This window comes from Eublepharis macularius, chromosome 6 (assembly GCF_028583425.1).
Source record: "Eublepharis macularius isolate TG4126 chromosome 6, MPM_Emac_v1.0, whole genome shotgun sequence".
Lineage (NCBI taxonomy): Eukaryota > Metazoa > Chordata > Lepidosauria > Squamata > Eublepharidae > Eublepharis > Eublepharis macularius.
Window position 1 is genome coordinate 98,023,128 of NC_072795.1, and position 26,987 is coordinate 98,050,114.

At 41.5% G+C, this 26,987-nt stretch overlaps 1 protein-coding gene across 1 annotated transcript in view; it reads left to right on the forward strand.

The window, feature by feature from the left end:
- INPP5A (inositol polyphosphate-5-phosphatase A) overlaps window positions 1-26,987 on the forward strand; it is a 358,040-nt gene that overhangs the window by 61,631 nt on the left and 269,422 nt on the right. The window contains exon 2 of the mRNA XM_054983325.1: window positions 5,899-5,940. Within this exon, the coding sequence (XP_054839300.1) occupies window positions 5,899-5,940 (42 nt within the window). The remainder of the gene's footprint in view (window positions 1-5,898; window positions 5,941-26,987) is intronic.

A 26,987-nucleotide genomic window follows, 5' to 3' on the forward strand; every position in this document is an offset into this window, starting at 1 on the left:
GAAGCATGTGCTTTGCATAATGCCCTAAAATGTTTATTCACTTGTCTGTGCGCTTTGGAGAATACTTCTTAATGTCAGTCACAATCATTCTTCTTGTATCTAGAATTCATAGGTTATTGTTGTTTCCACTCATCTCATTCATACATAGTTTATCAACAAGTACAGAGTAATGTTAGAGTTTGTACTCTAGAGTAGACTTGTTTGAGGAATATAGCATTTGGGGCCAATTCTTAATGAATTGGTATTGGTGTGAAGTGCGTGTGTTCACGATATCATTTCCTGAAGTGACATCATTGTGATGAGGGATATGAAGTTAAGTGCTGCACTTCCCTCTGCCACCTTCCAGTTCTCTTGCAACCCTACTAGCGTCACCCTACCCAGAGATGCCTGTCTCCTGAACTTCTAGCTCCAGTCTGCTTGCACTTTGCTGCTACACCTGTGCATGTTGAAAACAGAACAGCTGTAATTTGGCACTAAGAAAGTTCTATACCATCCCTGTTCCCACTTAATAATTGCCCAAGTTTTCACCCGATGGGTGCCATTGGGCATTAATTTAAGAGGTTAATTTGAAGGCTTTGTTAGGAGACAAAGGACCTTGGAGTCTTCCCTCCTCATCCCGAACTGATGGGGCCTTTGTTACCTTTTTGATCTTAATAAAAAGGAAAAGGAGGATGATTTTCTTATGCAGGATCATATGATTTCCTCCCCGAAGTGATGTTTGGTGGGGTCTGGCTGGTGTAAAGAAATGATCCACCCCTGGGGTGGATGTTGGCAGTCCTGTTCTCACTTTGCAGTTTTAATTGCCTTTGGAAAAATGCGGTTCATGATCACCTTTTCAGTATTTCAGACAATAGTGGGGAATGTGTGCTTTTAAATTTTTAGTGGCTAAGGAACCTGTATCCATATTTAAACTGCCTGGATTTTCTGCATAATATTCTGGAATGCAATTCTGCATAATTTTGCAATCACTGAACAAAAAGAAACTATCTCTAAATCAATGGTTGGAGATGTGAACTGGGTATCTTCTCTCCCTTTCTCTTCATAGGTAATGGTGGAATTATTTGGCATCTATAAAACAGCTTCCATAAAGTATTTTATAATGTAGTTAGCTCTTTTCATAACACTGATGACTGACTGCCTTGTTCATAAATTTATTTTTGGAGTACTCTGGTGTTCTTCACTTTTTCCTGTGCACATAGCTTTAAAAGATTGACTCAACCATAAGCCGCTCCTTGATTTGGTTGTACAGCAGAGACTTGTTAATCTGTATTCCAGTCACTAAAAATCTACTTCTTGTTTCTGTTACAAGCTCAGTCTGATATATTCATTCCTTTTTAAAAAACTAAACTTCTTGTGATGACTGGAGAACTTTTTTTAATTGAAAATGTCCCAAACTGACCCTGTCATCTTCTGTTTAGTTTTCAATTGCAGTATGATGCTGAAATATTAGACCATCAATCTTTTCTTGAAATTTGGCCTTGGCAATATAAAACTGTATTTGTAGTCACAGCGAAAGCATTAAATTGGAAGTCCACACCCTAAAATAATACATTGTTTTCTTCTGATTTGGATGATAATGTGTTGATCATTATTTCCCCTAATGTGTGGGCTATTCGAAATTAATGTCCTGCAGTGTTTTGGTGTATCCATTGCAAAGTATTCTACTTTCTGCATAGCAAGGTTCCCCCAACTTTTTTTTTTTTTTTTTTGCAAAATGCTCTGGAAGCAAATAGGAATGCCAGCGGCAATTTTACACCAGCCTTCCAAACACAACATTATGAATGTGAACGGGAGTGGGAACAAACGTGCTGGCTCTGCCTGCATGTGATCTTAAGTTCATCATCACAGCCCCTATATGTGTAGGAAATATAGATGAAATAAGCTGCCTCCCTATGGCTGGGAACATTGCTTTTTTGAGTGTGCAGGCTCCGTGCTCAAAAGCTCGCTATTGTTCTAGATGGGAGGCGGGGCCTGCACATTTGTATGGTGTACTTGCTCCTCCTCTACATGTTTTGATTTTGACACACATAATTCCTGCAGAGTGTAGAGAGCTACTGAGAGCCAAGCTTCAAGTGACGCCTGACACAGGTTGGACACTTGTCAGCTTCCCTCAAGTTTTGATGGGAAATGTAGGCGTCCTGGTCTTGCAGCTTGGCTCTCCATTTAATTGAAGTTTAAAGAGCGGCAGTCTATGGGAGGGAGAACATGCGGTCAGGAGGGGAGTGCATGCTTCGGGCTCTCACTGGGTGCCCCCCTTCCCTTCCGCTGGGTGTGTGGAGGGGTTTCTGTAGACTTCAATTAAATGGAGAGCCAAGCTGCAAGACCAGGACGCCTGCATTTCCCATCAAAACTTGAGGGAAGCTGACAAGTGTCCAAGCTGTGTCAGGCGTCACTTGTAGCTTGGCTCTGAGTCAGACTATCAGTCCATTGAGCTCAGTATTGTTTACTGTGACTGGCAACAGCACTGTAGGGCTTCTTGCAGAGTAAGATCTTTCCTAACTCCTACTACCTGAGAGGGCCCTTTTTAAATAGAGAAGGGAGATGCCACAAGGTGAACATGCAAAGCACTTAACAATGGCTCCTTTCTGTAGTTTGATATCCCCATAGCCACCCATAGCTAGCTACATTGTATGTGCCTTTCCAAGAACTCCAATCATTTGCCCAAACCCTTCTCTGTCTATGCTTGCCCACTCTCAGAAATAAAGTGGGTAGTTACAATAGAGACAATCTTTTTGGCTCCTCTCTTGTGGAATATTCTCCCTAGGGTTGCCAAATCCATGTTAGGAAATTTCTGAAAATTTAGGGGTGGACCCTATGAAGGGCAAGATTTGAGGAGGGGAGGAATCTCACCAAGTATAATGCAATAGAGTCCACCACCCACAGCAGCTATTTTCTCCAGGGGAATTGATCTCTTTTGTTTGGAGAGAAGCTGTAATTCCAGGAAATCTCCAGGTTCTACCTGGATATTGGTAACCCTAACTCTCATCCTGAATTGCCTGTCTGACAACAGATCCCCTTATTTTCCAGTCCCAGGCAAAATAATTTTTATTTATGAGGGATCCCCCTCCCCTCCAATTCCTGTTTCCAAAGTAATAGTTACTCTGTTTTCTGGCTGTGTTCATTAAGCTCCCCCCTCCCTTTGCATGTAGTTAGGTTCTGTTAATACTGAGGATTGATTATTTTTAGGATGTTTTATATTTGTTGTGTTTATCCCATTTGCCACCAAAGAAGACTCTGGCATGTACATTCGTAAAATTAATAAAATATGGTACGTTTCAGTAGTCATTTTTTAAATAGTAAGGATCTGTAGTTGCGTAAGCTCAGCTGCAGTAATAGCTGTGCTACTTTCCAGTCCTCAAATACTTTTGCAAGCCCAATTAGCCTCTGTGACATTTTTAATAGCATTTTATGAGAACACATGGTAAAGCCAAAAAATGTCTGGCAAGAAAAAGGTCAGATCTTTGTATATATTTTTGTGTGACTTGTGGCTGGGAGATATATACCGTGATCCACAAACCATTTAAGGCAGGATGCTGGGGATGATTTTGGATGGACTTGCAATTATAGTGGCTTTAAATGTATGTTGGTAAAAGTTTCGTTTATGAACATGAGCGTAGAGTAAAAGCTCAAAATTAGTAAAAGGAAATAGCAAAAAAGGATCGCTGGATTAAAGGGTGATTGGTTTGGAACAACAATTAAAAGCAAGCCGGAAGGAAGGAACCCTTATGTAATGGCAGTGCAATCTTCCATATTTTTACCTGGGAGTAAGACCAATTGAATATAGTGGGACTTATTTATGAATAAACCTTCATAGGACTGTGCTACAACTGTGTAAACATGCCCCTTCCCAATTATATATGGGGCATAGACGAGAGGTTCCCAACCTTTTTGATATGGTGACCCACAAGTCCAAATTTACTATGTGTTGTGACCCATCCAGGGCAGGCTCAAGAGACTTAGAGCGGAACTACAAGTGACAAAAGGCACAGGTTGGACACTTGTCAGCTTCCCTCAAGTTTTGATGGGAAATGTAGGCATCCTGGTCTTGCAGCTTGGCTCTCTGACTGCTGTCCAATGGACTTTTCAACTGTCACTTGTCCAACATTCCGCCAAGCTGCCTACATTTCCCATCAAAACTTGAGGGAAGCTGACAAGTGTCCAACCTGTGCCTTTTGTCACTTGTAGTTCTGCTCTGAGAAGGTACTGACGGGGGAGGATGGTTGAGGAGATGCCGAAAGATGGTAGATGTCAGCAAAGAGGTAGGTGGCAAGTGGCTTAGTGAAGCACACCTCCCACAGCAGGTAGAGGGCAATGAGGTACTGCAGGCTGCTTGCGCAAGAGGTTGGGCTTCTGAAGAGCAACTTGAAGACACAATGTACAATCACATATATCTCTTTCTCCCCTCCTCTTGCTTTTTTATGCACTGAACAACTCCTACCTACTCTCTAGCCTTTTGTCCACTTCTTCCAGCTACTATTGTAAAGTGTTACTAGTTGCCAGACAGCTCCCCCCCCCGCCCCATTATTGTTGCAAAGGGGAAGGGCAAGGCAAGAATGTGAGATGCTGGAAAGGAAGAAGAGGAGAAGGGTGCAAAGGGCAGGAAGTGTCATTAGGGATGGCTGGCTTGCAACCCGCTTTCAGAGGCTTCACGACCCACTTTTCGGTTTCAGACCACAGGTTGAGAAACGCTAGCACAGAAGACTTGTAGAAATTCTATTTAAGTCTTTGCAGGTTATAACCATGCACGTTACTACTGAATATAAAATTGTCATATTTGTACTTGGAAGGAAGAGCAAAGACTTCAGCTGTAGCATAGTGAGAGCTGCTGTAGCATAGTGGTTAAGTGGCTGGGCTCTAAGCCAGCACTCTGCTCGTTTGACTCCAACTACTACCATGAACTCTGCAGGTGGCCTTGAGTAAGCCACTCCTCTCTACCCCAGCTCCACACTTGTATTGTGGGAATAATAATAACACTATGTTCACCACTCTGAGGGTGGCACTAATCTGTCCAGAAGAGCAGTATATAAGCACACATTGTTGTTGTTGTTGTTGTTGTTGTTGTTGTTGTTGTTGTTGTTGTTGTTGTTGTTGTTATTCAGGGCAGCATTTGGTGTTAATCCATACAGCAAACCTGTGCGGCTGCTCTTCCGTCAGAGCCCAACACTCCAACTAGTACAGTCTATCAGGTTTTAGTAAAATAATAGCTTATTGAAATACTTGAGGGAAGACTTTGAAATGCTGATTGTCAGAAGTAAAAAAATTAAATGTATAAAGTTGCCTTGTAAAGTCAGATGATAGTCTTTCTAGCTCAGCATTGCCTGTTGGGACTGGCCGCTGTTTTCCAGGGTCTCAGGGAGAAAAAAGGTTTTCTTAATGTCTGTTACCCCAGGCTGCCGTAACTGGAGATGCCGGGGATTGAACCTTTTGCATGCAAAGCTTTTGCTCTACCACCGAAGCACAGCCCCTTCAACTGTTTCTGTTGTGTGTTGCATTTAGTGTGATGGTAGAACGTGCTGTCAAAGTATAGCCAATTTATGACAATCCAACTGGGTTTATCAAGATAAGAGACTAACAGAGGTGGTTTGCCATTGCCTGCCTCTGCATAATGTTCCTCGTCTTCCTTGGAGGTCTCCCATCCAATTACTATCCAAGGCCGACCCTGCTTAGCTGCTGAGATCTGACGAAATTGGGCTTTCCTGGGCTATCTAAGTCACAGTGTATTAAATATGTGTGGACACACACAAATTGTTGCTTGAAGTATTGTCATATGAATGTGTGCACACGAGCATGTGTACTGAAGTCAGTTGCTCTTCTTAGCTGAATGCGGACATTTGTCTTGAGGTTGTTCTTTTTGATCTTGTTGTATAGCACTCTAATTTATTGTATTTTATTTTCCAGCCAGAAAATTTGCAGAAGAATTGGCTTCGAGAATTTTATCAGGTACTGTAAGAATTATTTTATATTGTATTTTAAAAGGTTCCAGTTTTGCCATAGTTGGTATTTTAAAAAATCTTACCAGAAGTAATAAAAAATGCTGCTGTTCTGAACAGGTTTGCCAGGAAGTAAGAGTCCTAGAAATCAATGGGAGTTTCTTCTCAATAAGTATGTTTATGATCAGGCTGGCCAGTGATCTGTCCTGTCACTCCCTTCCATGAAGGGACCTCAGGACAGTGTGCATGATTCTGGCCTTCTCTGTTTGTTTACAGAACAACAACTCTACGCGGTAGGTTAGTCTGTAACGTAATGAATGGCCCATAAAGCACATTGATCTTTATGGCTAAGTAGGAATTTAAGACCAGTTCTCTCAGTCCTGGTTCAACACTAGTGGTGGTAAGATGTTGGCCTTTTAACAGGCTATTCCTGAGGTGGCCTGCTCCAATACTCAAATGTTTGTGTGTATGTACAGTTTGTGTTTGGAGTAGAACAAATTAACATGCTGCATATATAATAACAACTGTGCTTATATACCACTTCTCTGGATAAATTAGGGCCCCCTCAGAGCGACGAACAAGTATTATCCCTACAGTTCTGCTAGGGCTGAGAGGAATGACTTGCCCAAGGCCACCTGCAGAGTTCATGACAGTAGTGGGATTTGAACCACCTGCGTGCTGAATCACAACCCAATCACTTAACCACCATACTACACCAGCTTTTATGTCTATGTTTGTATGTATATGCGTATAATGTACTGATAAACTATAATGTATTGATAAATAGTCTAAATAGTCTATTTGTATTGATAAACTATAATGTATTGATAAATAGTATAAATAATCTTCATATGCATATATGGGATTTTAATTTGTACTATACTTTATCATGCTTATATTTACAAGAACTGAATATGTGAAGCTGCATTATACTGTCAGACCATTGATATATCAAATTTAGAATTGTCTACACTGACTAGCAGTGGCTGTCCAGAGTCTCAAATATTACCTTATCCTTTTCACTAGAGATGCTGGGAATTGAACATGGGACTTTCTGTATGCACAGCGGACACACTGCCATTGAACTATAGCCCCCATGCTCTTTTATGGGCTGGGCATTTTTATTGCTTTTAAGGAGGGGGATTGAGATGGATAGAAGGCATGTTTAAGGATGTTTGATTGGGTGGGGATTTGAACAGAGACTGTCCAAACCTACTGTGCAGTGGACTGCATGTGCTGCCTGATTATTGTCATGTTTACTCAGAAGTTAGCTTCATTTAGTTCAATGGGATTTCTTACCTTGTAAAAATGCATAGGATTGCTAGCTGACTTGGCATTTCTTATGTCTGTCCTGCCCTTCAAACAATGTCCAGATGACGAACCCTGTGAATGCTGTTAATCCATGGGGAATATTCTGAAGAGTATATAAACTGCTCCAAAAAGCAGATGTTCTTGAATGCCAGTGACAAAGCTTACATTTTGCACTTCCTCCTGTGAGAAATGATTTGCATGCTCAAGGAATAATATGAGAGACTACAGCATATCGTTTCCCATGTATAGTTGGAATCTTGTCAGTCCTTCCTATTGGCAATATTTGACAAAAAGAGAGAGAGATAAATGTAGAATTTTTCCTTTGGATCCCTTTGGAGGCACTTAAGTAAAGAAATATTCAGAATCCTCATTTTTCTATTAACCAAGGTGACTGCCACCTCAATCCCGAACGCAATGTTTTGATAGAATATTCACTGCTTCCAAAAGCTTGTATTTCTGAGTACAGTTGTGGATGGTAGAACTGCAGGGTTCTTCCTTTCTTTTGCCATCCAAATAAAGTTATCATAATGGGTTGGAAACAGACTAAATTCTCTACTGGTCGACATGCCAAAAATAATAGATAAAATAAAGGAATTTGGAGACTTGGCTGGATTTTATGTGAATAAAAAGAAGTTGAAGATATTGTGTAAGAATATGACAAAGCAAAAATAGCAAGAACTAATGGAGATAACGGATTGTGAGGTAACCAATAAAGTGAAGTATCTAGGTATTGAGCTGACTGCGAAAAACATAGACTTATTTAAAAATAATTATGAGAAACTGTGGCTACAAATAGAAAGAGATTTGATAAAATGGAATAAATTAAACTTGTCATGGTTGGGAAGAATAGCAGCAATCAAGATGAATGTGTTACCACGTGTGATGTTTTTGTTGCAAACAATCCCAATTATCAAACAATTTGATAAATGGCAAAGGAAAATCTCAGACTTCGTGTGGGCAGGCAAGAAACCCCGTGTGAAAATGAAAGTATTATAAGATTCGAAAGAAAGAGGTGGACTGCAACTGCCAAACATAAGATTATACTACGAAGCAATATGTTTGGTATGGTTAAAAGATTGGATAATGTTAAAAGACCGTAAATTGCTGACTTTGGAGGGACATAAAAAACTGTTTGGATGGCATGCATATCTGTGGTATGACAAAGTAAAAGTGGACTCTATGTTTTTGCATCATTATATTAGAAGAAGCCTTTTCACAATCTGAAAGAAATACAAGGACTATATGGAAGATGGTATCCCCTCATGGGTGGTACCATACGAAGTAATAGATCCGAGAGCTGTTTATAATGAACAACAATGCTTAACCTATAAAGAGATAACAATAATGGAACATAAAAGGTTAAAAATAAAAACGCAAGAAGAGTTATCTCCTCATTATGGATGGTTTCAATATAGGCAAATCAGAGATCTTTACAACTCGGACTGTTTAAAAGGAGGAATAAGATTGGAAAAGTCGGAATTAGAAGAAGTGATTTTACAAGAAGGTAAAAAAGAAATCTCGAAAATTTATAAAATACTTCTAAAATGGCACACGGAAGATGAAACAGTTAAAGTCCAGATGGTGAAATGGGCAATAAATTTTCATAAAGAAATAACAATGGAAGCTTGGGAGCATTTGTGGAAAAATACACTGAAGATTTCAATTTGTACAAATATTAAAGAGAATGTATATAAAATGATGTACAGGTGGTATCTAACACCAAAGAAAATTGCGCGTGGAAATACTAATATGTCAGATAGATGCTGGAAATGTAAAAAGCATGAAGGATCATTATACCATATGTGGTGGACTTGTGAGGTAGCTAAGCAATACTGGGGAGATATAATTAAAGTAATTAATGAGGTTTTGCAAACCCAAATAAATAAGAACCCAGAATTGCTGCTACTGAATTTGGGAATGGAAGATGTTCCAATGCAGTACAGAACATTGTTATTTTACATGACTACAGCAGCAAGACTTATATACGCAGAAATGGAAAGTACAAGAAATACCAACTACAGAAGATTGGATTTACAAATTGCTGTACATGGCTGAGATGGATAAAATGACAAGAAAACTCAAAGACCTTGATCCAGGAGAATATATTGTAGACTGGGGGAAATTGAAACAATATCTAGAAAAAAAATGGGATGTGAAAGGAGGACTGTGGCAGTTTGAGAACTATTAATTTGTGATTTCTTAAATAGAAGAGAGAAGTAACTTTACCACTAATGGGAAAATTTAGCTATTAATTAACCTAAGCTAGTATTACTATTAAGTGACTTTATCAAAAATATACAGTTTAAATAGTGATGTAGAGAATGGATATATTAGTGGATTTGATAGAGTATATATAAGAGAATTTGAATAAGCTTAGAGTAAGAGATATAATACACATATGATTTAGAAGAATTTAATGGAAAATAAGTTAAGTAATAAGATAGGTTAAGGGTTGGAAAGCTGTTGGAAGTCTATAAGGAGGGGGGAGGGAAAGGGTGGGGGTTGAAATAAATTAGGTATGATGGGGAATGTATGTAATAACTACGTACTCACCAATAAATTTTTTTTATAAAAAAAAAATTTCTACTGGTCGAGTGGAACTTTCCTGCTTCCTTCTTCCCCTTGTAGCCCATTGATGAAATGCTGCTCCTGCAGACCCTGAGGAATGACATGGTGGTATGCAGCAGGGAGGGGGAATCAGCAGCAGTCGCTAGTTTAGTTTGGATCTAGCCCAATGTGCTTAAATGATCAGGCTGTGTTGTTAACAGTTATTTGGATTCCCAAGGTATAGGATCCCAGACACATGATAACTCAGGGCATAACTAGACGTTCCAGCATTCATGGACCATTTTACAGCTGAACTTGGGACCATTTAAAATGTTATGAGGGACTCTCCTCCCCTCTCCCACCAGTACCTCTGGTGCTTAAAAATGTGGTGATGAGATTAGAATGCCTGGTCCCACTGCACTGTGGGCCTGATCAAGATTAGGCTCCCTGGTATTTTAAAATGGCCTAAATTCAGCTGAAAATGGTGTTGTTATCCAGGAATTGAACCCATGAATGCCATAACATCTAGTTGTGCCCTCTGAAGTGAATTACACTGACTTCAATGGAATTTGCTCTTTAGTAAGGAAAGAGTAAATTTATTGTGTACAATGAATTTACACATGAGTGACTATGTATAGTCCACTGTCAATCTTCTTGATATTCTTCACCTAACATATATTTACTAGAGTAAATACAATATTTTTGACACAGAGCTGGGCTTCAGTTTTTAATTTCTTACACAAGGCTAGATGTATTTAATTCAGTAGGATTTTTTTAAAAAAATAAGAGCAAGAGACAAAGTGGTTTTTGGCATTGCCTGCCACTGCAATCCTAGTCTTCTTTGGAGGTCTCCCATCCAATTAACTAACCAAGGCTGACCCTGCTTAGCTTCTGAGATCTGATGAGGTTAGGCTCACTTGGGCTGTCCAGGTCCAGGTAACCACTGCACTACACATGTTAAAACAGAGTAGCTAGAAGATTCTAAAATAAACATCACACTTACTGGAAAGTGGTATAATATATTGATAGAAAAAATAAGGACTTTTTAAAAGGAGTGGGGGGGTCTAAACAGAGTAAAAAAATAGATGAAAAGTCAGGCCTTATTGAATTTCAGTGCCACCCTAAGCAAGTCTACCAGAACTCTACCCAAGTCTACCAAATGGGGCTTACTCCCAAGAAGATGTTCTTAGGCCTAAATGTTAAATGTGGTTGCAGGGTGAGCAGTTTTAAGATTTAGTGCTGAATTTGTATGCAAGTCACGTTGAACTGAATGAAGCTTGTACTGGTGTTGTAATTGAGGGGACTCAAACTAGGCACTGTGGTGGCAGATCCATGTTCCAATGCCTGGGTCTACTCCAGATGCATACAAAGAGGGGCTGAGAGTCCGGGTTTTTCTATAGAGTCAAAAGAGTATGCAGAGGGGGGTGAGGAGTGCAGAGGGTAAGGCAATAAGAGACAGGGATTTTCTTGGTGCTGGCATCTCACCTTTGGAATGCCCTCCCCCTTGAGACTTGCCTGGTACCTTCAGTACTTTCCCTTAGGCACCGCAGCCAAACTAGTGGGTTCCCTCTTTTGCCGTTATTTTATTTTATGGTCTGCTCCTAGCTGAGGACAGTTTTATCAATATCATTTTAGATTGTTCTATTTTATGTGCTTTTATTCCCTGATTTCTGCTTGTAGATGGTCTTTATAAATACATTTTTTTATTATCGAATTGGATTGTTTTATTGATACAGCTTTATTGTTGTGATTTGTTTATGACTGCTTGGTTATGTTTTATTCTTGTGAGCTGTCTGTTGAGGCAGAAAACAAATTTTCTAAATAAGTAAATAAACACCGCTCTGTCAGACCTTATTCTTCCCATTCAAGCTCTGATGCTAGTTCAGCTGAGGGAAAAGTGCTTTGAGTGGGAGGAGACGTGGAACAGGAAGCTGCTGGCAGTGGGGAGTTCAGCTTCCTTCATCCATTTGATCCCAACACTGCATATAATTAGGGGAGGTTTGAATAAACTGGGTTTGTTCCTGTCACCTTAGAGCCAGTTTAAATGCTTAGAAGTAGCAGATTGTATCTCTCCAGAATACATTTGGGTAGGATTACTTGTTTTCAAGTGACCCCATATCAAATACTTTTGCAGTTTCTTCCCTCCTCCTTGTTGCACCACTTGAATCTCCCTTCTCATCTTGGCAAAGAGTCCAGTAGCACCTTAAAGACTAACCAACTTTACTGTAGCTTTCGAGAACCACAGTTCTCTTCCTCAGATGCATCTGAAGAAATTCTTTTTGTCATGGATCTGACAAAGAGAACTGTTCTCTTCATCATGCATCTGACAAAGAGAACTGTGGTTCTCGAAAGCTACAGTAAAGTTGGTTAGTCTTAAAGGTGCTACTGGACTCTTTGCCATTTTGCTACTACAGACTAACATGGCTAAGTCCTCTGGATCTACTTCTCATCTTATGCTTTTTTTTGCAAAGCTCTGGCTTTGATTTTCTTTCCTCCTTGTCATTCTATCTTTTTACAGAAAGTTGCTTAGAGGTGGAGCACCTTTCCTTCACCTCCTCCACTTCGTCATGAGAAAAAATAAATCAGCTATCACATTAGCCGTGTACGCATGTACAGGGCAAACTTGAATGGAAGGGAAGCAGGAAGTAACATGCTGGCTCCACCCACTTCTGTGCTTTCAGTGCACATAAGCATGGCATCTGCGAGTTCTATCTGAACTGGAATTATTGGGAATAAATCATGCTATGGGTAGGGAGGAGCCTGCAAACTTGCTCCCACCCCCACATGTGCAGTTGATTTTCCAGTATTGTGTCCTGTGTGCAGTGCTACTGTCTTCGTGGCATCAGGAAGAAAGAGTCTTGGTCCTTCTAGAACATGAAAGGATCAACTTACCTTTCAGGGAGAAAGTGCAACTAAAGTATACTGAGAAAAAAAGTTGTTTTATTATTTCCTAAAAGGTCTGTTGCGTGGTAAATTTCTATTCTAAATGGAGATGGGAGGATCAAGTGTTCCTATATTATGCATGCCTGCTGTTGGACATGTACCACAAGTCAATAAAAAGGAGCTGGAAAATGATTATAGATAGTGTGTTTTGAGAAGTTAAAATAGAGCTAAACCACAAACCACGATTTTTTTCCATCCCCTCTGAAGAGTCTGATTTGCCTGTGTAGTTGTGTCAACATAATTTTCATAACCTCTGTCAACTGAAAGTTAAGCTGTCCTTCTGTAAGTAGTGCAAATGCCCTCTGAAAAAGAGGAAGAGTTCTTTGTGGTATTCTCATGCTTTTCTCGAAAGTGTAATCTTTGATGTCTTTGACTCAAACTTTTTTTTTCAAAAAACCATGCTGACAAATTGTTTCAACATTAAGTAATAAGAAAGTTGAGGTCTTGCTTTTGCTTTTACTGTTTTGAACAGTTAGGCAAATTAAGATATTTTGTGGAAATTACAGTAGCCCTTTTCAGCTATTCAGGCTCCATTTTAAAAAGAAATTTAAGAAGACTGCGAGAAGTTTCCCATTGGTGGAGCCTTGCTGTGGTGGAAAAAGTGTGCTCTGCCAGCAGAATCTCCTTACACTAGTAGTGGAAGGCTGAACCATTAGCAGTATAGAATCCTTGGATCCTAACCTATAATTAATTCATTTTAACATTTTAATTATGGGTTGCCTTACAATAATTGCAAACCTGTCTCTGGATACCTAGCCATACCTGATGGGAATTTTTGTCTACTTAGCAAGCCCCAAACCACTGTGCTGCCTTCATTGTGGTCTTATTTGTAAGTCTTGCGCATAGTCACAGATCCTGCGCTGCACTGATAATGGTTGTGGACAGGAGCCCCATGTTTATTTCCCATGTTGGCATCGGTTCTCCTCGGGGGCTGGCAGTACTGGTGTAGGAGGTAGCCACATAGCTCACTCATTTCTATTTATACTTGCCTGCAGTGCAATCTGTCCTCTGACTGTTCAGAAGAGGCTCCCAAGTCACATCGGTAATATCGGGCCTTGGAACTGATCTGGTCATCTGACTTTTCAGCTTATGGTGGCTGCTTGAAATTCCTGTGCATGAGTGCTCACTGCTTGTGGTCAACTGTCACTTTGCCTCTGTTGGATGTTTTGCAAGCCACAAAAAGCGCTGTTTCAGTTATGCTGTCATGTCAAAAAGTGATCAGGGTGGTGGCTGCATGTTACCACCTGGCCATGGCCAGGGGAGCTAATATGCAGAACAAATGAAACCTAACTGCTGGCATTGCAATGCAAAAGAAGGGTGGTACTCCCACTTATGGTGGGAGTGTCCAAAGGTTATAGATTTTTGGGAAAAGGTACAGGGGAAAATAGCATTGGTATGTAAGGTCAACCTTAATATAGATGTAGATCTATTATTCATGGGTGTATTGGGAAACATTAGAATTGAGAAACAAAACCAGGATATTTTCAAAGCAATGTTATTAGCTGCACATGCAGTGATTGCATACGGTTGGAAGGAGAAGTTAAAATGGACCTTAGAAAGATGGAATGATTACTTGTATGAATATATTCAATCAGATATGTTGGAATGTTTAAAAAAAGATAAGGCATGGGATGGAAAAATGGAGGAGATAAAAGAGAAATGGACTGCATATTTTCAATGGGTATATAATGGAGAAGCCAATACAACTATATTTGGAAAATTGGAAAAAATGTGCTCATGGCTTAAAATTTAATTTGTAGTTATAGGATGGCCATCATGTGGGGGGGGGGAGGGTTACAAAAGGGGTAAAAGATGTATCATAGGAGAACTGTGACTGTATTGAAATGTAATAATATGTGATGCATTAATTAAAAAATAAAAAAAGGGAGCTAATATGCAGAACAAGTGGCTTTCATGACCAAATGAACTTTCCCACTTCCTACTCTTACAGTGAAATCCTAAACTGGCTTAGAGTAACTCTGCTTAGGATTTCACTATTAGTCTGTTTAAGGGCTGTTTATCCCAGCAATTGATTCGCAGATTCACTTTGTTGAGTTCCCTGCTTGACAGACAGAATGAAAGTGGAGCCAGAGTATGCTACCTTATCTCCGGTATTACTGAGAGCCACAGATTTCCCCTGGGCCATCCTCTGTACCACTCAGATCAAGTTGAATCATGATGTGAAAGCAAATCACATGGCTTTCCTAGGACTATAGAGCCCCCAGGGCAAACTGGTTCCCTGGTATTTTGCTGCCTAGTCCCTGTCCTCTTGGCAGCCTTTTCTGTTTCCAGGGTGAAGTTTTCCCACTTCATGTTGCATCTTTTTCAGATGGCTCTTTCTGAAGAGCTGAAGTGTCAGAGTAGAAGTAGAGGAATGGTAGTAATCTTGGACCCAGATTGTGAGGGCATGTGACACCATGCACACATCTACTAGAGCAATTGCAACCCAAGATGCTTTTTGTCAGTGTGCGGAGCTGGTAGGACATGAAGAGCTGTGTGTCTCCTACAAGGATCCCCTTTCCTTGCTGAAGACAATTTGGAGCAATTTAGGTGCAAGATGACCAAGCTCCCTTCCCTCTGTTAAAATCTCAAATAGCTATAGTCTCCTGGTTTCATATTTGTAGGGATTAGAGTCCACTTCACCCATAGTGGTTAAGAGCAGCAGGACTCTAATCTGGAGGACCGGGTTTAATTCTCCACTCTTCTGCTTGAAGCCAGCTGGGTGACCTTGGGTCAGTCACAGCTCTCTCAGAGCTCTCTTAGCAATCACCCACCTCACAGGGTGATTGTCATGAGGATAATAATAACACACTTTGTAAACCACTCTGAGTGGGAGTGAAGTTGTCCTGAAGGGTAGTATATAAATCAAATGTTATTGTTACTGTTGTTGTTAGTTATTGTTATTATAAACATCCATTTAAAACAGCAGAGAAATTTAACCACATTTTAGCTGATCTGTGTTACAGGATTCATGTAAGGAATATTGAGGTATTGTATGGAAATGCTTTGAAGTGTTAGGTAGGTTGGAAAAAAGGGGAAACATTTCTCTGTTTCATGGATGTTATGACTACTGTGAGCTAAGTGATCTTGTGTAGGCACAGTATATAAGAATTTATGTCTTTCTATCTCTTTCCTGTGCCTCCCAATGAAAAGTGGAGATTTTGTACCTTTTAATTCCCTGTATATTATTCTTTTTTCTGTCAGAGCTCCTATCCTGGCAACTGATTTGTGAGGCCTGCAGGCCCAGTGATGCTGACATTGAAGAGCAGGGGTCCCAAGGCTCTTTTACTTGGGACAGTTTATTTTCTTCATGAATTTTTGTGCCTGCTAGAAATAGAACCCCGCCCCCCCAACTAGATATGACTTTCATTATGTACAGAGAGTCAATTAAATTGGGGACAATGTGAAAACAAAGAGCATCAAGAACACATAGAGGAATTTGACTATTTACAGAGAGGGGTGAATAAATTATAGAGAAGCTGTTCAATCTGTGTAGCAAGTAGTAGGATACAGCCTCTTCTGTACTGTACTTTTAAATAAATGCAGCTGATTCACATAGTTCTTGCTATATAAAGATCAGTTAGGAAACTAATCTATAGTGTGCACAGTGCCTGTAACAAAACAAGCTTGATGATCTAAGTATTTTCCAGAGCAGTCAGCTAATGTTTTTATGAGATAACATATGTGATTTGTTCATTTTTTTTGGAAGGTGTGTGTGAAAATTAATAACTTATTTTTTAAACAGTCTTTTAAAATAGCACATTGAACACAGTTTCGCCAACAAAGGCTTCAAGTTTGAACTTTTCATAATTTTTGACTTGATGTGTTTAATAATCATCATGCAATCTCCCAAAAATAAGAACGGAGGGCACTATTTCCTTGTTCCAGTTTTCAAAACGGTTTTCTGCCGGTCTTCCCTTCTGCTAGCATTGTTCCTTTCGTTTTCATGCTGGTTTTAGTCTTGTGTATATGTTTCTGTGGTATTTTCTGTTTTGGTTTCTCTGCTTTTCTCCCGTAGCATTTCAAGGTTGGATAGTTATTACATGTGAGGACGGTACAGTAAGAGAAAGGGAGAGTTGGAGTCTGACCTGAGGGAAATCTGTGAATACCATGTAAAAAGACAGGAATTTGGGGGGCCCTCAGCAACGATCACTGCTTCGCTTGGTCCCCCCCCCACTCACTTTCCTCTCATTCTCCTCCCCCCTCCAACACAGAGAGCAGCCACTGGCAAGACTGCAAAGCAACACTCTACCTTCATGCCGCATGGCAGGTAGTTGGTCTCTGCTATTGTTGCTTTCTCATGTGGCTGTGGGGTGGCAAGGGAAAGAGAAAGAAGGCTGAGTGAGGCCTGGCCCCACCCTTACGCTGCCATCCAAGGGGAGGAGGGAGGGAAGAAAAGAACAAACTCCCCACAGGTGCTCTCTGGGACTGGGGGCGGGGGGACCTCCCAGTCTGCCACTTGCTTCATCAGACTTGGATGCAAGGGGAGACAGGTAAAGATGGAAGGAGGGGGCCAAAATCGAATGTTGTTGTTGTTAATTGGCAACGGTCCAGCACTGCTGCCCTAGATGATTGCCTAAGGTCACCTTGTAGATGGGCTGGCCTTGAATTCTAAGCAGAATTGCACCCTTCTAAGTCCATTAAAGTCAACTCTATTTAGGATTGCACCAATATTATCCCATGCATAGTTGCCATGAACAACCACCTACATGCTCATGGTGTCCCAGAATGACATATCTCTAATGTATGATTTTTCTTGGGAATTTCTGCTTTCTGAACTCTGTCCCCTACATCCCAATATCCTTAGTGGCCAACTTCGTTCTTCAGGTTCTAGTCCAACACTGTAATCACTACACTATATTGTTTCTCATTTAAAGTGCTAATGGTATGATTTGAAAAGATTAAATGCCTGCTGATTCCCTTCAGGTGTAGCTGTCCTGGTGGCGTGCTTGAAAAGTAGTTAGTTCTTTCATATCGACTATCTTCCTAATAGTGGCATGTCTCTGGCAGACAGAAGGCAGAAGAGTTAATCTAATTAGACCCTCCAAAGACTTTTCAGCCTGCTCTTGCATATTGTGTGCTTGCATGTGGGAGACTGCATAGCGCATGGTTGCATGTTTGTCACTTGTGCAGATGGATAGCTCTCATACAAGAAAATAGCCACTTCCCTAATCACCTGTGACAACTGAACACATGAAGCCGTTTTATACTGAGTCAGACCATTTGTCTATCATTGTCAGTATTGTCTATTTTGACTGGCAGCTGCCCTCCAGGATCTCAGGTGGAAGTTTTACCCAGAAGTTACTTACTAGCAGATGTTTTCTTAACTGGAGATGCCACGGATTGATCCTTCCTGGCACCTTCTGCCTCCCCTTCTCACAATAATTAAGAGTTATCTGTGGACGACCAGGTAGGGGAAAAAAATTTGTAGTAATTTTATAATTCCCCTTTCAGGATGCGAATGTGTCACAAATGACCCGCATCAAGATCTGTTGACATGCAGGCTAATTTTAAAAAATAGTGTTCCAGTTGCAGAGACATTTGTGAAATGGCTTTAAAGTGAAGTGGTTTGAAGATTTCAACTAAAGTGAACTGGCTGTCGCCCAAATGGCTCGCGATAACACATTGGTGGAAGTAAGTTGATGTGAACATGATAATCGACTTCCCGATATCATTTTGTATTTTCATTAGCATTTCTTTTTTTTTTCTGCAGGAGAAATTTATTGCTGGTTTGGTTTGGTTGAGATGGTCTTGTTCTGCTCCCAGGAATAGTTTAAGTACTAAAATGATTTGTAGAGTATGCAAGTATGCCCATTGTCCACAGATGTGACAATGTCAAGAGGAGAGGAAACTAGTAGAGCAGTCATGCTTAGCCAGAAGCTAAGTAACAATGACCTATCAGCAAGATGAAAGGAAAAGCCTAGGAAGGAAGCACTGAACAAGAGAGAGAAACGGAGGATACAGGAAGATGCAGGTGGGGATGGTTGTTAAGCAGGATATCTTAAAGAGGCTTTTGCCACCCAGGGGGCAGAAAGAGGAGGTAGATTGCAGATTTGCAGTGGTTTCTGGGAGTCAGAGCCTACTATAGATGCACATATAATGGAAATGGCCTGTTATTTCCTCCTTGAGCACTAATCTTTTGTAGGATGTAAGGTATACTGTGGAATAACATATGCTATGGCCTGTTGATTTTATTTGGCCTGGTTTTCTGGATGGAATAAGAATCTATACTTCCCCCTATTTTACTGACTGTTATTATGTATGTGTTTTCATACTATTGTCTGCCCTCATGCTTGCGCTTTGTAAAAATCCTTATAAATTTGTAAATTAAGGGAGAATTGCCCATAGTATGAACTTCTGCTCTATTCCAGATATATTTACTATTCAGTGAAAACATGGTCTTGTTTAAGACTATAAAAGTATATCCTATATCCTCATGTTTTCCCCAGCAGCATTATAGAATGTGGATCAGGATTAGGTCTGATCCTTAAAATAGAAACTAGGGTTTTCCAAAAAAGAAGTCATAAAATGTTGATTCAATAAAAAGGCTGCAATTTCAGGAAGGTATGGATATTACTGGTTCCTAATTAAATATAACCAGATATATTTTCTTTTATTTAAAGTGTACTTAACCTACCTTTCACCAGAGGTAACTCAAGATAGTTTACAAAATTGTTTAAAAACACAACATTGCATAGACAATAAAAAACCAATAAATGCCACGCTCTAAAACACAAGATCAGTTAAACAAATCAACATAATATGCATATTCTGGCTGGCTCCTAGTAAATGAGCTGCCACATTCTTTGCCAGCTGTGTTTCCCAGATTGTGTTCAAGGGCAGCCTCACATAATGTGTGTTACATTAGCCCAGCCTTGAGGTTAGTACGGTATGGATCAGTGTGGGCCAGTCAGCGGAATCCAAATAGGTGGCTGTGATGGACTCAGCTTCTAATGCTGAGATTTAGGGGTGTGCACTTTGGGTTTCTGATTAGGAAAAAATGCCCTAATCAGACCTGATCTGTAAAGATTTGGGTTTTCCAAATGCTTGCCCCAATTCGGAACAGCCTAATCAAATCTTCCCGAAGCAGATGAAGTTTAAAGGGCCTTCTGGGCATGCTGGAGTTTAAAGGGAAAAACACTCCCTGCACTGTTTGCAAATGGCGCGGGGAGCCTTCTACCTTTTAAGCTCTCCCTCCCTCCTTCCAGCCAGCTTGAAAGGGGGAGAATTTAAAGAGCAGAAGGCTCCCGCGCCATTTGCGAATGGCGTGCGGAGCCTTCTACCCTTTAAGCTCCCTCCAGCCCGGTGGAAAGAGGGAGAGCTTAAAGGGTAGAAGGCTCTCTGTGCCATTTGCGAACGCCGCATGAAGTCTTCTACCCTTTAAGCTCTTCCCCCCTCCCTCCAGTCGGCTGGAAAGGGGGAGAGCTTAAAGAGTAGAAGGCTCTCTGTGCCATTTGCAAACGGCGCGTAGAGCCTTCTACCCTTTAAGCTCTCCCCCCTCCCTGCAGCCATCAGCAAATGAGGTGGAAGAGGCCCTTCCTGCCCCTCAAATGGCTGTTGCTGTGGCCATTTGAGGGGCAAGAAGGGCCTTTTTGGCCTCCTGTGTTGCCGTGCGGGCCTGCAGGGTGGCGGAGAAGGCCAGAGCCACTGCTGCTGGGCCACGGCCTCTACCACTGCAGCAGCAGAGCCAAGGTAAGTGGAGGGGCTGGGGGTGGAGGTTGTGGGGTTTGGTATGTTTAAAGGGCACTGTTGCTTGCAAGTGTCAGGAAAGTGTTGCCGCTTTGGGTTTTGGGTATTTATAAATGTTTTTCCTGCTTTGGGTAAACTCGAAGCAGGAAACCCGAATATTTTTGGAGTGCACACCCCTACTGAGATTGCTAGAGAGTGAAGAGGGGATGATTGACAGGTTTCCGTCCCTCCCTTTGGGGCTAGCCTGAAATGGCAGTTGGTGATAGAATGTTGAGGGGTTGACAGTTGGAGGAAACTGACGAGTGAGCGGGGGAGTTAGATTCTGGCTTCTGACCAGAGAGGGTCAGCCAGGGTGTCCTCTGTGTGAGGAAGTAATGTTTATGAAGCACTTTTAGTCCTTGGACGAAAGGGGGGAAAACCAGCACTAACTCTTGCATAGACTTAAGAGATCTGGGCGTTATAGTGGGCCAAGGAAGTGGGTAGAGAGGAGTCTCCCCTTCACCCACAGGAACAGGGTTGTAGCTCACTCACTCTACGCTGGGCTACCCCTGGGCCTGATCCGGAAACTACAACTGGTCCATAATGCGGCGGCGCGGGTCCTGACTGGTATACCTTACCAGTCACACATCACACCTGTCCTGCGCCAGCTGCACTGGCTTCCGGTTGAATTCTGAATCAGGTTCAAAGTGTTGGTTCTTACCTTTAAAGCCCTGAGCGGGTTGGGACCGGCATATCTTCAGGACCGCCTCTCCCTGTATGTTCCCCAGAGATCGCTTCGATCAGCGAATAAATATTTACTTGTGGTCCCCGGCCCTAAGGAAGCCCGCCTCGCTTCAACCAGGGCCAGGGCCTTTTCAGTCCTGGCCCCAGCCTGGTGGAATGCTCTGTCAATGGAAACCCGGGCCCAGCGGGACATATTATCGTTCCGCCGGGCCTGTAAGACAGAGCTGTTCTGCCAGGCGTTCGGTGATTGAAGGGGGCGGTGCCATGTTGGCCTCCCACCTTTGGGGTGGGGGAGGGTCTCCCCACCACTGCACTTTGTTAATTTGTTTTATTGTTTGTATATTGATTTTAGTTCTTGTGCTTTAAGTTGTCTAATGTCAATCCTAGAAGTGATTATGTTCTGTTTCAGTATTTTCTTCTACTTTGTATTGGACTCTTGCTAACGCTATGTCTTTTAAAACTTGTATCTATTTACCCTAAGGCATTGTTTATGGAAGTGTCCTTGATACTGTATTGAAATGTACTGATTGTACTAATCTCATACTGTGAAATCCGCCTTGAGTCTCACTGAGAAAAGCAGACAATAAATAAATAAATAAATTCCAAACTTTTAGCAGATCATTCTAAAGACAATTTTGCTTCATCAGAATTTGGAAGTGTTATGCTCTCCAGGGTTTCAGTCTTTCCAAAGATCATCATTTCTGTCTTTCTGTCCAGATAAGATGCTCTTTGGAAAGCATGTTCATCCTCAACCTCTTGACCATGTACTAGTTTGGCCTTATATCTTAAGGGTTCTTCATAATGCTCTTGTCTTGAGTATGGCTCCATTAATTAAGGAACCAGAATGTCACTTCAGTTACACTGCATCTGAATCCTTGTGCAAAATTGTTCTGAGAGAAAGGAAGCGGGTTCATGCCTCCAAGCAGTCAACATTCTCCACAGGCAGCTTTTGTATCAATTGCTTCAGTAGCCGCCCGGAGAAGAAGCAGTAGCTTCAGTTTAAACATAGCATAGTTGTCAGGCACTTTCACACAAAGACATTGCCCCGTTTTGAAGTGGATTCAGTCCCAAATGTTGTAAAAGCGAAGTGGAATTGTTTCGTCTTCGGGCAGGCTCTTTAAACTGCACGCACAGTGTAGTTGGATTAGATTTTTAATTTCAGGTGGTGTCACTTTTCCTGCAGTGCCTTTTGTTTCCCTCTCTCTCAGTTAAAAACGAAAACATAGAAATGGGTGGTAAAAATAAAACGGCTTATTAAGAACGCTGACGTACATTTTTGCAAAATGGCAGTGCGATGGGCCCTGCAGCACCCGACTCCCCGCATGATGAGATCTGCCTCATAGTTAGTGTTGGACTAGGACCTGGGAGACCGAGGTCTGAATCCTCACTCTGCCATGAAAACTCACTGGGTGATCTCGGGCCAGTCACTCTTTTTCAGCCTAATTACCTCAAGGAGAAAAACAGGGCGTAAATACCTAAATACATAAAGTTTACAGGAAGGAACTTCTTTAAAGCATATTGATCTAATGAACCTACCTTCCTTCCTTAGAAATATTTATACTATGCTGTTCCCTTTTCAAACATCAAACTTACTTACAAATAAATAAAATCCAGTTCATAAAGACTGGAAATTTAAGATACAATTTTACAATGAAATAAAATTATTTTCCATTAAATTATTAGAGGTTATCTTGCAAATTTGATAAATACAACTTATCCAAGAATTAAAGTAGACACTTTGCTGGAATGGAACACATCACTTACGTGGTATGGAAGCTGATCAGTTTTGCAATGTTTTAAATTAGTGTGATGCAACCTTTATATTCTTTGAGTTTAGCTGATCCAGTTTGTATATTCTTCTCATGCTAAAGATATGTGTGATGGTATTACTTCAGTTCCAGTGGAAAGCACGGGCTTAAGGTTCCTATTGTTGTATAATGGGCGGGGTGTGGAGGGGGAGGGTGGGAGAGCTCAGGTTTTATCTTACTTGGGACTACAGCCAAGCCTTATGTGTGACATCATGGAAACTTGTGGTATCCTGTGTGTGTAGTGTAGAAAGAAAATATGTATGTTGGCCACAGAGCCCTGTTTTCTTGCTGGCTTCAGCTTCTACAATACAAGTCAGAATGACATTGCATGCTATTTCTAACAGTCAGTAGTATAAGTGTGGCCTAATAAGCTATTTCTTCAGAAATAGCTCTGGAGGACTTCTTAAAACATGGGCTTTTAAAGACAAAGTTGCTGTTGAAGAAGAGTCTTAGAAAACGGGTATCTCTGCAAGCCAATTTCTAACCCCCCCACCCTTCACGTGAATTACTTGCACTGACTTCTGAACATGTTGACCCATTTGCTCCAGTCTAGTGAGGGCCAGTCCATGTATAGGAACAGATAGTTCATTTTGCTCCTTCCTCCCAAATATGGACAAGAGGAAGAGGGGAGAGAGAGAGGATTCCTCTGCATTCGGCTGCTTTGATTTCATGCTATTCTGTGCTTTCAAAGAAAGGGTATTCCTGTTCCTTCTCTCTTGGGGTGTATAAGAGAGGATACAGTTTCTTCCTTTCCTCCTTCCTGCTGGTCAACTGTTTGGCTGGGAAAAAAGATGGGGTTTCTGTATGTAAGACAAGTGTCCTTAATAAGGGTCCGGTGGGAGTGGGGGATCCCCTGCTTCCACCCTTTGTCCCCCACCACCACTTACCTGGCAGTGGGGAGGAAAGACAGAGGAACAAGGCTCCTGGGCATGCTCCCAGGGTGGCACCGTGATGTAACTTCCCGGGAGTGATGTCATCACACTGCCCCAAGAGCCCTCCTGCACTTTACAGTGAACTAATTCCCAAATTGGCCCACTGCAATGTGCATTCATGCCCCTGTGCTTGAGCAATGGCGTCACTTCCCAGAGCATCATCACGCTGCCCTGGGAGTGCGCCTGGGAAACCCATCCCTGCACCTTTCCCAGAAGTGAGAAGGACACCCAGGACGGCATGAAGGTGAGCGCCGGGTCCCCCCACTTCTGCCAGCAGGGAAGGGGACTTGGCAACCCTAGTCCTTAGTCCTTAATCACCTTTTGCTTACTATTTGAGCCAGTAAAAAAAATGTAGGCCAGCCCCCCCCCCCCATTTCTCCAGCATAAAGTAGTCATGAAGTAAAGTAATTAATTGCTTGGATATTAATTCAGGACAACAACCAGTAGTGTAAATATCTGCCAGAAGCTGTGTGCATACATATCCTTCTTTCAGAAAGGACAATGACAGTGTAACTAAGCAGTATTACTGCTGGAGTTTGCTTCTTGGAATGTGGAACAGTGGCCTAGTTTTCTTGCCTCTTATCTGCAGTGGTCTTGCTAAGGAAATATGGGGTTCTTTTTAAAATCAATAACATTTTCTTGTGTATCTTTTGCATTCATATCATCAATTTGACTGATCCAGTTGAGTAATCTGACAGGAGTTCTTTTCCTGCTGATTTGATGTACTATTATAGTACTGAGGCTTTATGTTGGCATGGTATTAGGGCTGCCAGGTTCCCTGGCGAAGGCGGCACTCCTTTGCTATCACTTTCTTCCCCCTGCCACCACTCACTTGACTGGTGGGGGGAAAGGCAAAGGTGGGAAAGGCAAGGGCAGGGGAACAGGCCTCCCAGGCATGCTTCTGGTGCGATGACTTCACTCCCGGAAGTGACATCATTGTACTACACTAGGAGCGTGTGCCCACTTTGCATGCAAGCGGGCATCAATAAGGTAATGCCACACTCCCTGGGCCTTAAGGAAGATAAATTGAACTGAGACCATGGGACAGCATTCATTTCAGAGGGCAGTTGTCTGAACTGGACACCTGATTTGGATTTGAGAGCAAGTTGGAACCCTCCAAATAGTACCTGGTGCCTCCAGGAAGTAGTACTTCCCCAACTAAACCTGTACCATAAACAGGGCCTAGTGGACTGTGCACTGAAGTAGGGTCTGGTGAGTCAGAAGACAGGGCCCACCAAAAAGTTTTGTTCATGTAAGGCATCTGGGCCTCTACTACATGTACTTCTAAGTCCACCAGTTACCAATGGTACTGACCTCGTATGCTATGAGGCAAACACAGATCAGTACAATCTAGACTATAGTTGTGTCTCAGTCAAGTAGCAGGAAAGATCTTACATACAAAGCAGATATTGCAGGAGAGTGAACCATGTGAGTGACATTTGTTTTCCTCTGCTAATGTGCTGGCATTGGAGCCTTAACCCTACCTGTTACAATACAGTTGCCATTTTAACAGAAAGAAAATGCATGTCAAATCAAAGTGCATTGATATTTACTGAGGGAATATTTTGGTCTTTCATATGGTGGAGCAGAACATAGTGCAAACTAACTGAGTGCTCGAAGCTGCTCTCTCCTTGAACAGCTTTGCCCCCTCCCTCCTTATTCATCAATAGCTTGCAAATGTGGGAATTCTGATTTTGAGCACATCATGATACCGCTAATAACTTTCTCCTTCTTTACTTTGATCTCCTTTCTTCATTTTTTAATATTATACTAAATTCCATGTTTTTAAGAAAAAAATATCTTCCAAATGTTGCTGCTAATCATGGTTATTTATTTTTATCCATGTAACAATAGATAGTAATTATTAAAAAAAGACTTCCCAGTTTTCAATTTTCACTGTGATTAACTTCAATTAAAATTTAGTAAAGTGACAGCAAACTAAGGATTACAATGCTTAAAAGTAGTTCATTCCACAGAAGTATATTCTGTTTTATTTAGACTTTCATTTTTATTGGTTCACCACCGTTGTCAGTTTGCAAAATTAATTAGTATCCTGTCAACTAATAACTGCAGCAATGATTGTGTTTTAAGGAAGCACTAAGTCAGTTTTCTGCTGTTAGACATGCTTTATCTATCTGATTACCTCCCCCCACCCCAGCAAAAACATAATTGCTTGTGCTTTCTTGGTGGTATTAAGCTGATTACAGTATCCCTTAAAATGTGTAAGACACAAGATTTAGAGACCACTTCATGGCTTATATGAGTGAAAGAATCAAGAACAAGGGAGAGATGCCAAGTCTATGTGAAGAGGGAGAACAAATTGTCTGAACAAAGTTGGAGATATTCACTCTTGGTGGTAGGGTGCAGAGAAGCACTTAATATAAATGTGGGAAGTATGGTTCTCTGAATTCATATGCAAGCTGTCCTCATGCATCTTTAAAACTAGGAATGTCATTTGAAAAAAATTACTCTCTTAAAGCAACATTGTATGACGGCCTTCAGTGAAAGAGGATTGACATTTACAGGGGACCATGAATATGCAACTGTTGTAAGATGTCTGAGAAAATATGCTGTTATGGGGACAATGAGACCCCTCACACATGGCTTGCCATTCAGGCAAGTAAAGGCTGGGAGTCTACCACACGCCACTATAGCAGGCAGAGAGCTCTGACCCAAATCCTCATAGATCCCCCCCATTACAGCCCCCCCCCTCCAGGTGCCTGTCTGGCTCCACCAGACAGGCACCTGGTTCCCTATATGTACCTCCCTTCACCCAGCTACAGCCTAGGGCTGTTGGGGAAAAGGGAACTTGGAGGTTACTTTCCCTATGTATACACTACCATCATTTAAACTAGGTGTGTGGGTATGGAGTTAAACGGAGAATGTTTCAAAGTATCAGAACAGGTTTGTTATCAGTTCTCCCTCTCTGCTACCTTCACTCAGCATAGTAAAAACCCTTCTCTCTTAGCAGCTCCCAAGAACCTCTTTTTCCCTCCAAGGGACACTAACTCTCATTGACCCAACATTCTGCCCACTCCTATTGGCTGTCTGCCAGGAGAAGTGGAGCTGGAGATACTCCTGTCTGTCACAGCTGTGATCTTGGA